At 36.9% G+C, this 11,189-nt stretch overlaps 1 protein-coding gene across 2 annotated transcripts in view; it reads right to left on the bottom strand.

The window, feature by feature from the left end:
• Nucleotides 1–2,218: 2,218 nt before the first annotated feature.
• The window catches only part of NCKAP1 (NCK associated protein 1), a 60,190-nt gene continuing 51,219 nt past the window's right edge, over nt 2,219–11,189 (bottom strand). For both annotated transcript variants that reach the window (XM_068407497.1, XM_068407498.1), the window contains exons 28-31: nt 9,824–9,940; nt 6,197–6,306; nt 3,495–3,584; nt 2,219–3,391 (exon numbers count right to left, since the gene is read on the bottom strand). In XM_068407497.1, the coding sequence (XP_068263598.1) occupies nt 3,275–3,391; nt 3,495–3,584; nt 6,197–6,306; nt 9,824–9,940 (434 nt within the window). In that variant the 3' untranslated portion in view covers nt 2,219–3,274. The remainder of the gene's footprint in view (nt 3,392–3,494; nt 3,585–6,196; nt 6,307–9,823; nt 9,941–11,189) is intronic.

The following is an 11,189-nucleotide window of genomic DNA, read 5'->3' as shown; positions in this document are numbered from 1 at the left end:
TTGACAACACTGAAAATGGTGGTCCTCATTCCCAGAACCAAATCAAATGTGTGTTCAATCCTTCCAGCTGAATGAAGCTGTATTCATTCAGTCCTTAATTTATCAGCCAAGTTTAGTAGTGGGTACGACGATCATAAATCACTTCTCCAGTAGCCAAAATGTATGATGGAGTTAAAAGATGCTTGGATTTGAATATGAGAACAGTTTGAAGCCTATGCCTAAAAAACTCTTTTATTGATCCAGCAGGATAATTGGCTACACCTATAAACCTAGCTTTGAGCTTGGTTCAGCTTGGCAGAGTGATTCATCAAATAACCGTCACAGCGTTAGTCCAGACATACCTGAACTTAGGGGATTTGTAACAGTTACTGGTGAGTAACTGAGAGTTCACTCTTTAGTACGAATCACAACGCAGAATTCCCAGGACCAGGGAAACTTTTGGCAAAAATACCAGTTTAGAGGCAGAGCGTATTTACTTAAGATTGAGAACTCTTGAATCCGGAATGAATAAGCTCTGAAGTCATACAAGCTCATGATGACCTGCCGAAGAAGGCTCCTATCTTTCCTCAAACCACCGGCCTCATTTCAACATTTTCTGTGGAGAATGCCATTCTCCAGTGTACCAAAACTAGCACAGAATCACAGAATCAACCAGGTTGGAAGAGACCTCTGGGATCATTGAGTCCAACCGTGCTGGAGCATACTCCACGTGTCAGTTTGGTTACCAATTCCTTTTCTTATCCAGAAAACAAATTGCTACAGGAAAAAAGGTTTAACAGTAGCCCTTGTTTTCAATGGTAATCTTTTGTCCTGATGGATCACGTCTTTCTAAACTACAAAAATAGTTTTCTGGGCAGCAACAGGACGTTCTTCTGCCATGCTCTTTCTCACATGAGGCAGAGCCCTCCCCCGCACATTAGACATTTGAGCCAAACTGGCTCCATATGGGCCCAGCTCAGCCGCCTGTGCTTCACGCTCCAGGAATTACAAACACTTCTGGAAAGGCACAAAAGGCCACCTGAGATGACTCAACATACAATGTCAACAGTTGGAACTTACTACGTTGTGGACATGGTGTTCTCCTGAGCAAGAATTCCTTCTCTACCTTCTTCCCCACCAAACTTGGTTTGACAGGCTTATTACGGTTTGTGTAGTGCATGGACACAGGTTGCTTTGAGGACAGGATGCTTGACGTGCTCTGCCTTCCACAACCAGGCCGAGCCCTAAATAGCTTTGTGGTAGCTGAGCTGAAACCAGAAATGATAGAAATGCAACAAGCAAAACCAAAGCAAGGACACTCTCACACCCCCACCCAAAAAACACTCCAAAAACCCAACCAGCACATGGATGAGTCCACATAATTCCTCCCCAGTGCCTCCATTCTTATTACCTGTTTTCTAGGCCTGGTTCAGTAACACCTCAGTGGAAGGCTGACAGGGATCCGAGGTAAACAACCACATGCAATTGCTTTGTACTTAAAAAGATTTAAGACACAAAACAGGTTATTTCTTAAACTTGAGTTTTTCGAGAGTCGGTCTTGAAAATAGGCATTATTTTTCCACAAAGGGCTACATTACAATCAAAACCTTATTTAAAATCAAGACATTTGAACATATTAGATTATAAATATTACAGAATAGAGCTCTTAAGTCTTGCGTTCGACTTCTTGATGAACAAACTTATTCGTTATGGTATTAAATTATCAGTTCCACAGCTATAACATAAAATGCATTAATTAGGAAAAATATAGACGTGCTGTCTTACTTCCTTAGGACAATTTTATTCCAGTACTTTTTTTTTTTTCTCCTCTGGACAGAGGAAGCTATTGTAACTGAGCACACAACAGCTCTTTCATAATAGAAAAAGTTACCAGCACGCACAGAAGTTGCACCAAGAACAGGGGCTCTATACAATGTCCAGAGCCCTGTTGAGAAACACATCGCTTTTATATGCTGTGAATTAAAGAGCACAACCATCTGGGCAGCTTTCAGGCTCAACGAGCCACTGCTATCCTGCACAACTGATAAAAAAAAGGCCTATTATACATCTGTCTCAGTTACTGTTTTAGCAACACTCTCCTGTTTTATGGTTATTTCAAGGTTTATACTTGAACAATACACTTATGTCTATGGGTACAACTGGCTTCGTGACGTACTACATAAATGCTTTTCTCGCTTTATTATGGAAAATTAAGATTTAAAGGATAAGGGCACTAAACTGACACTTTTTACATTGTTTTTAATGCCTTCTTCCAAATTTTTACAAGATTCACTACCACAGAAGCCAAAAGGTGAAGGATTAAAAGAAGTCTTCACATAAAAGCTCTAAGGATTGATATTTAATGAACTGTGAGATGTAAATCAATGCACAACAGCACAGTTTAAGCTTAAAATACTAAGGTAACATTTATATTAAAAATAATTCACCTACAGATAATACAGTCTAGTGTTTATTGTATGTTATGGAAGGTACACTTGAATTTCAAAAATTTAAAACATATAAAAAGTGGTTAAGGGCTAACATTTTATCAACATGTGATAAATGTGTAAGAATGTTTATTATACAGCAGGGTACAATGTAGTGTTAATGCCAACAGGGCACCACAGAAGTTAGTTTAAAAAAAATTTCCACTATGCTTTATACAAACAACACCACTTGCTGTTGTTTAAGTGTATCGGGAGAGGATCGCTGTCTGGAGGATAAGCAGTCCTATAACATTTTTAATGTTAGATAGTGTCATAGTACGTAGATCGGTGAACGTTTCAAAATAAAACTAGAAATGCTGTAATTACTTCACAGAAATGCACATCCAATATTTGTTTTCCATAAGAACAATAGGTACAAGATTATAACTCTCCCTATATGAAATAATTTACACACAGATGAAAGCTACACTATCTAAAATAATCACTAAATACATTTTTCTTCTGGGAAATAAACAAGCAATTTTTCTTTTGCATGATCAATATCAAAAAACATATAGCAGAAGTAGTATTTTTTAAACAGAACTGATGCTCTAAAGTAAAAAAAGAAAAAAAAAAGAAGAAGGAATGAGAAAAAAAGATTTTCCATGAATGTGCAACCTAAAATCAACCAAGCTTATATTGTAGTACAACCATATTGAAAACCACTGATCAGAAATACAACTTTATGGAAAAAGTTTATAATCCACAAAACTGTTCATCAGGCCATAAAGTAAAATAGCTCCACAGTTTACAGATAAAACTGAGGCCACATAGATGCGTGCTATGTCTTATCTCCAGTAAGTAGATACTTAGGCAGAGGATGTGACACTTTGTTTGTAGACAGCGTGGTATGCGTTTCTCAGCAGGACGTAGGGGAAACAAGACTCCAAGAGATCCATTGTCAGGAAGGGAGACTCCTGCACAATCTGAAAAATACCAGAAAGACAAGGTTTTGCACAACACCTCCTACTGCTCGTCTATTTCGTGGAGATACTTTGTTAGTAATGTGTAAAATAGACAAAAGCTTACCATGTCTAGTAGTAGGTAAACAGATTCTCTATTCCTCGTAGTAGTTTTGTCCGTCTCCTGGCCAATCTTCAGTAGACTAGACGATGCAAGCTACGTAAAAATGAGTATTTCAAAGCAATAAATAAAACAATGCATTGATTGACTTCTGCTATTTTGCTATCCACACACACAAAACCCTTCTGAAAAAATATCCTAGTCAACAGACACTGCAGCGTATGAGTAACTACAAAGGAGAGTAAGTCATCCTGCACACATGAACCATCACTGGGCTTTAGTCTCAGTAAGCCATTTTTGTTTATTTCCATATTAATAAGCAATATGTGCTATTTTAATACAAAAAGTGAATTAATTTATTGCAAAGAACTTTTGGTTGTAATCATTGGTTGACCAAAGTCTACTGAAATTAACGACAGAACTTCCATGGGTCAAGACCTCACTTTCTCTGTCCTCCCCAAAACACATATAAACTTACTGCGTTTTGGCAAGAGTGAAAATGATTGGTGTTTTTATTGTTTGAAGTTATACCTATTTTGCAATACAAGGACAAATTAAGTTTTACTTCCTAAACTGTATTTTTAATTGAAGAAATGTCATCTTCAATGTAAATGAATAATATTTTATCAGACCATGAGTAACCCTACAATACTAGTTTTAAGAGATATCGATATCCTAGAAACTTGTAACACGTACTTAGGTATTTAAAAGCTCAGGATGACAGAATACACTAAAATACTTAATTTGCAGATGCATTGATGACCCATGTTTTCATGCCTTACAGAAATTTGGAAAAAACTCTTCTCCACTTTCAGATGTACAATCATCATTTACACCCTCGCACCAAGCGATGTCAGCGTGCCTAAACCACGTTTACCAGAAATGGATTTTAACTTAAAACGTTCACTTTAAAATCTAAATCAAGATTCCTCTAGAACAAATTATCATGCTTCAGAATAGTCTTAGCACATACTCAGCAGTATTAAATAACCTAGGAAGTTTTTTCTGTATTTAATCAACTTTGACAGGAAAGCAGATCATCTCCAGCAGTACATTTTCTTCTTAAGAGAAACGTTTTTCTTTCAGACTAACAGTAAGTGATGTATAAAAGGCGTTAAGAAAAGAAAGATTATCAAAATATCTAAGCCATCAAGTCACGGTCTGTGCAGTAAAAGCAGTGGTCTGAAACCAGTTCGTAAACACGGAAAAAATGCAAGCCTCATACCAAAAGTGTTTTTATCACATGAAACTATACTGGTTTCCTTCACTTGTCAAATGTATGCAGCTTGACACAACCATTTCTCTTTCATCTTTTACAGCCAGCAGTTGCATTAGACAAGGTCAATGGCCAAAGGCTTTTTCTGTTTTACAAAATGCAATGAACTTCCAGAAATGAAAGATTCTTTTAAGGTAAAAAAAAAAAAAAAAAAAAGAAAAATTGTTTCTGTGGATTTCTAGTTACAGAAAGCTACCATTATCCCACCCCCCTAAGTGTAAGGCACCTAAAATAAGGGGGGGGAAGAGATATTTTTTCATATTTCAAGGCCAAACAGCAAAAATGAAGAATCACTCAGAATCGGCAGTAATTTTTAATAATTAAAGTGAAGCTGTGGTTTTAGCCTTTACTTTCCCTTCAAGTAGTAGTTAATTAAGAGCCACTTTAAAATTTCTATTTCTACTCAGGCAGCCCACCAAAATGTATTTAAAATGCATCACCGCCACCTAAGGGCTTCTGATTTTTTTCTAAGCATCGCTAAGGATTTCAGAAGCTTTGATCTTCAACCTGCTCTGAAGCATAAAACTTCCTCTCCTCAAATATCCCTGTAACACACCGCTATCAGACAGCTACAGTTTAAGAAGGGCACACACGTCAAAAGGTACAACTCAAAAGCCACTTTGGAGTTACTTTCTTTGAAAACATAAACTGAAGAGTAACACCACATCATGGGGAAACGTCTGCTAGACACAACCTTGATTTTATAGGCATCACACATTTCTTTTTCCAGCCATGGGCCACACAATGTAAGAGAGGGTATGTGCTAAAATACTAACGATTATACCGAAAAAACTGATTTCCTACTGTTACTTTCCAACATCACACGAAGCTGACTACTACTACTGTGACTACTACTAAATTTAATCTGCATATAGACTCGTATTAACAATATGCTTTTCTCTCTTGTGCACCAAAACCGATTTATATGAAATCGGTTGCACTGGATCCCAAATTAATATTACATTTTCCACCTGAATTTGAATATCCTTCTTGAAGTCAATAGATATTTTTCTCGTAAAGATACAAATTTTAACCTATTGCTAGACTTCAAAGAGTAACTTACACACACCTGACTTTCTCCTAATCAAAATCAACGCTGTATTATACAATAGCTTTAGTTTCTCTGCAATCTATAACTACAGGAATATAAGTAACATTACAAGCATTAAGCAGCAATATTGCTATTGGAATAAATGTTGGTTAATCAATACTTATTCATACTAATCTAAATGTTTATAGAATGACCTTGTGACTAGGATTACTCCTGGCTCATTGCCGCTGTAAAGTAACACTTGCAATGACAAACACATTGATAATTTGATGACAGCACTGTGCAAGCTAGACTATGTATAAAAACAGATTGAGAGGCATTAGGGGGTGAGAGTTCCCCTCTTTTTAGAGGAGCTAGCTCTAGAAATGGAGTTATACATACGGCCAAAAATTCTTTAAGACGATCTTCAATGCTTCCCTTGTGGATGGTAAATAAAGCTGCAGCAATCTGGTTGATAGCTTTTGCCAAGCAATGAATGTTGTTGCAATGCCCTAAACAAAAACATAGACAAATTATCTCAGCATCGGGTTTGAAAATGACAGTATCCTTTGGAAAATATCACCAAAGATTAAACAGCCTTGTCACAATGAAATATCAACTTTCAGCATCTTACACAACATGTACTTTGAACTTGGTATCAGGAAAGCCACCAGAAGCACAGATCTCCCTTCTGAACGCTGTAACGGTCACAACAACCTGACAAAGAACCCCGTGGCTTTTAGAAACAAGGGAAAATAATATATTGGAAGTTTATTTGGGCTTCTACAAAACTCGAGAGTATTGCCACCTGACTAGGCTAAAAAGACACTTACAAGCGGGATTTTTTTAAGCTAATTGGCTATTTTTCTCCCCCTCCGTGTAAATGAACAAGTCGCCATGCCCAGACAGCATTCACCCAAGAGATCTACAAGAACTCAAGAACAAAACTGTCAAATTGCCAATTGCTGTACATAAACAACATCTTACCTAAAATTCACCCAGGCTTCAGAGGTCTGGAAGGTGATTAAATGACACCGAAGAAAGCAAAAGAACTGCTCCTCAGTAAGCCTGATACCTCTTCCAGGCAAATTAAGTCAAATCTACCACTTTAAAACAAAATTAATAGACATCTGGGCAAATATCTTGGGAAAGTGCTACACATGAAAAGGAGGAGGTGTTTGAAGGAGTTAAGCAGCATACGAGCATGCAAACACTGCTGAGTCTTACCGATTCTTTGTGACCATTGCTGAGCACTGAAGCTCATTTTTTTCCTTCAGTCATTTATCATAACTCCAAGATCCTGCCTGAATAGCGAGGTCAGCTAGACTCCATCACTCCACAGAAGAAAAATTATTTTTTTTCCCCCATGCATATCATTATTCTTACTTAGAATTAATTTTATCTGTCATTTTATTGCACAATTTACTCAATGTCGTAATATCTGCAGCTCTCCACTCCTCTAATATCCTCAATAACTTCATATGATATGAAAACTTTCTCACCTCACTCTTCACCCTCCTTCTGGGTGGTCTATGAATATGCTGACTAGTAGGTCCCAGCAAAGATCCCTGTGGATCTCCACCATCAGGCCCCCCAAGAGTTGACACTCCTACTCCATCTCCTATTTTTTAATTAAATATTGCTGCATGAATATGCTAGTCCAAAAAAAGAATAGTTCACCACTTTCCTTGGACATCAGTCAAGAACATCTGTTCTGCTTGATTCTGCTGATTTAAGCTTATATTTGTTTCTGAAGTGGCTTGATTTGTTGAAGTGACTTCAGTTTTGTGTCTCAGGGACTGTAGAAAAAGCATCAGCAAGGGAATTCATCAGCTGATGAATTGCTGTCTTCCAACCTGTGCCAGGTTTCACTGAGAAAAGGCTGTGCCTCTTGCAGACTAGTGTTCTATTCTAGCCTCTAGATGACAAATTAGACCTCTAGCCTGATATTTGCCGAGCAGTTCAGATTTCTTACTGGGAACAAAAGTAAAGGTCTGTTAGAGTCTGAGCTTTTATCTGGAGCTAGTGGAAGAAACCGGCTTGATCTTGAAGCAGGCAGAGAGAACGCAGACACTGCTAAAGCTGTCCAAGAACTGTCTGTATTTGGGAGGTATGTCTTGCCAGATTAGAAAGCTGAAACTCCTTCAAATCTGTGACTTGTTGATGGATAAATTCAGGATTTGTCCAGGGAATTGACTTCACAAAAAGCAGCATTTATTAAGTTCGCATTCTGGAAATAGCATCTATATTAAGTGTCTAAAGCCAGATGTTCTACAATAAGGGCAGAACACAGGAAAAAGTAATATTATGCAAGGAAGGCAGGACTGACAAGGTCTGCTCTGTTTGTTCAGTTATTTTTGTAAAGTGAACATATTTTATATATTCCTTTTGCCAGACTCTCTTCCTCTCAATAAAAAAGATCCCACTCAGTAAAGAATTACACAATACAGAGGCCACATCTCATAAAATCAGTAGCAACTCTTAATATGGGCTTATTTGAGTTCTAGATGTGACTTCTCTCCAGTCACAGCTTTATAAGACCTTATTCTGTACTTACTTAAGAACCCACTTTGAAACAGGCTTTGTCTGACTTCATGTGAAAGAGTTACTGAATGTAAATGAAGTTACAGAAACTGGAATATTTAAGATACATGATATAAACCAGGCAGAAAATAGAATTATCTGCTGTTTCAGCCTGCTAAGACACCGAGGACTAAGAGGGTCCTTGGAAGAGAGGGAGTTTTGAGGAAAGCAAACCAAAAAAAGGGGTTTCTTTTACAAAACTACAAACAAGTACTATTTAAGTGATGAGGTCTTAAACACACATTTTCATTCAGCCATCAGGACCTTGGAAAAGATAGCAAAAAGCTGTAGAAACACTGTGAGAGTGTAGGTAACATGAAACAGCTCTGCAGGTTACAGATTGTTCTCCCTATTTGTCAGAAAAAGCTGTTCACTTTAGAATTTGTAACTTTTCAAATCAATGTTCAAGTTCTACTCATTGCATCAGAGATTTATCCAACTTTTTCACAACTGGCAAAAGATTACGCTGTTTAAAATGAAACTAGAGTTAACAAATCCCTAATCTCTAAAAACTGAAGGAAATGTTAATTAACCCAATTTAAAACAACAATCTCGGGTGTCTCAAAAAATGTGATCTGAATATTACACTACGTGATGCAGAAGGCTTTCAGAATTTGTGGTCTTTTCCTAGTACGTTACATTTTCAGAAGTCAGTTTAGACATTCTTTGTGAGTTAAATTTTGACCGGATTAAAAATAATGCAACTTTAAAAAAAAAAATAGTAAATACATGCTGTACCCAGTAAATGGATGCAGAATAAACACCGTCTTTTACATGAGCCATGCTCCACATCACAAAGGGAATAGCTTTAACAGCTCAAAGGTGACTTTTGTGTGTGTTGGAATGGTTTTGTCAGGTTTTTTTCCCCAATTTTGTCTGAAAGGGAATTTTTTTTTTGTGGATTACATGCAAAGCATCTCCTTGAGACAAAGATTTTGTTGGGTTTTTTTTTTTAAATAAGAAAGTTGAACTACCGTGTAGGATATAATTCTGTTCACAGCTTACACCTTCCAGACTGCGTTTTCAAAATTTTATGCTTAGTAATATGAACAGCATGTTAAATACAGAAAAGACATCTTGCACGAGTGGCCCAAAGCCAACGTAAAGATTACTAAAACATCTATACTATTAGGTAATAAGTCTCACGCTAATTAATGTAGAGTGTACGCGCTAGCAATCCCACATATTAGGACGACATTGCCCCCTGCAGTATCTGAACTGTTCTTAAACTCTCAAGTGGAAGACTCATTTTTCATTTCTGTTACCTCAAACAAGAGTGAAGTAAACGCTTTTTAAAGTAACTTTCAGAAGAACTTTCCTAACTGATTTTTAAATTTTGTTCACTACAAAATGCAAGTAAATATTTAAAGCGAATGTATTCAAGAAACTACCAGGACTATTATGCAGAAAGCATTCACAGCAAATATTTAGCTGACTCTACATTACCTTCAATGGCGGGGCTATACTGAGACATCACGTTACTAGCCAAAGTTGGCAAGGAGACTGCCACGAAGACCATGAGAAGGCAAGCGATTTTATACTCCTCTTCTGGACTAATGTTTTCTAAAAACAAAAAAACAAAGTTCTTTAATTAAAGAAGTAATCTTAAAATATTGCCTTTCAACTGCAGGTAGTTTAGAATATAAAATGTTTGACCAAACTGAAATTTAAACCTATCAACAACAAACTCGATGTCTGTGAAAGGAGGAATATTATGTCAGTCTTGCCAAAAGACACAGGGTGGAGCTTCAAAATGTCCAGTTTGTTATCTACAAGAATGAAGGCAAGCCATTGCCATCCTATCACTTCTAACCATTTAGTTACTAAGACTTTAATATGCTAAGCAGAACAGTGTTTTTACAATCTGGTGTAAATCCAGTTATTGCTCTGAGCTGAGGAGAGCTTCTCTTGCACTCTCCCTTTGGTAAATGAGCAGAAGGTGATGTGCACTCACCTCAATTCACACAAAAACCTTGTGTTTTCAAAAATAACAGCATCACCACACATTAGCATAAGATTAGTTTAAAAAAAAAAGGCAACAGTTGGCAAAATACAGTACTTGTATCTGTACAAACTGAATTTCTAAAAGCAAAATACTTCAAACTACAAAGTTAATAATCAAAATACAAGAACAAATCATGAAAATATACAGAAATTCCCCATCTTGTTCACCCAGCTTAAACATTTCACAGCTGCACCACAACGAAAATAATCTATTTAAAATGCCATTTCAGATACTAGCTATCTTCCAAAGATATACCTACACATATTATACATATAATGTATGTAAAACAAATACACTTTTTTTTTTTTAAGGTACACAAAGAAGTTGTGCTTGACACTTAAGTTTGAATATTAAAATGCCCCTTGGAATTGGCTGTATTTTCCCCTCCCAAAATAACTACTATTAAAGCAAGAAAAACCAACTTAGGCAGCATTTAAAATAGTCAAGATCTGATTATAACATTAACCATCCATTACACACAGGGGAAAAAGCAATAAAGTGCTCAGTAAGGAAGATAAGGAAAAAAGCTGAAGACTTGTCAAAAAGCACTTAAGAGTCTTAATTCATGCCTTCCGACCTGCCAGAGTAAACACAAGTGAAAAGCTTCGACAGTGGTGCTTTAAAGCAAGCAGGAGGAAGCACTATACGTGTTAGAACATTAACAGGTTTATTTTACCATGTAAGCTCCATGTTAACACTTGTACAACACACTGGTAACAGTGAAATTCATGAAGTGCACTCAGCTGGCATTTCAGCTCCTAACGCCTACTTATGTGACACAGATTTGTCACAGATCTGTCCAACAGA

The sequence above is a fragment of the Nyctibius grandis genome, chromosome 9 (genome assembly GCF_013368605.1).
Source record: "Nyctibius grandis isolate bNycGra1 chromosome 9, bNycGra1.pri, whole genome shotgun sequence".
In the NCBI taxonomy this organism is placed as follows: domain Eukaryota; kingdom Metazoa; phylum Chordata; class Aves; order Nyctibiiformes; family Nyctibiidae; genus Nyctibius; species Nyctibius grandis.
Note: the sequence above shows the minus strand (reverse complement) of the source record. Positions and strands in the feature narration are given on the sequence as shown.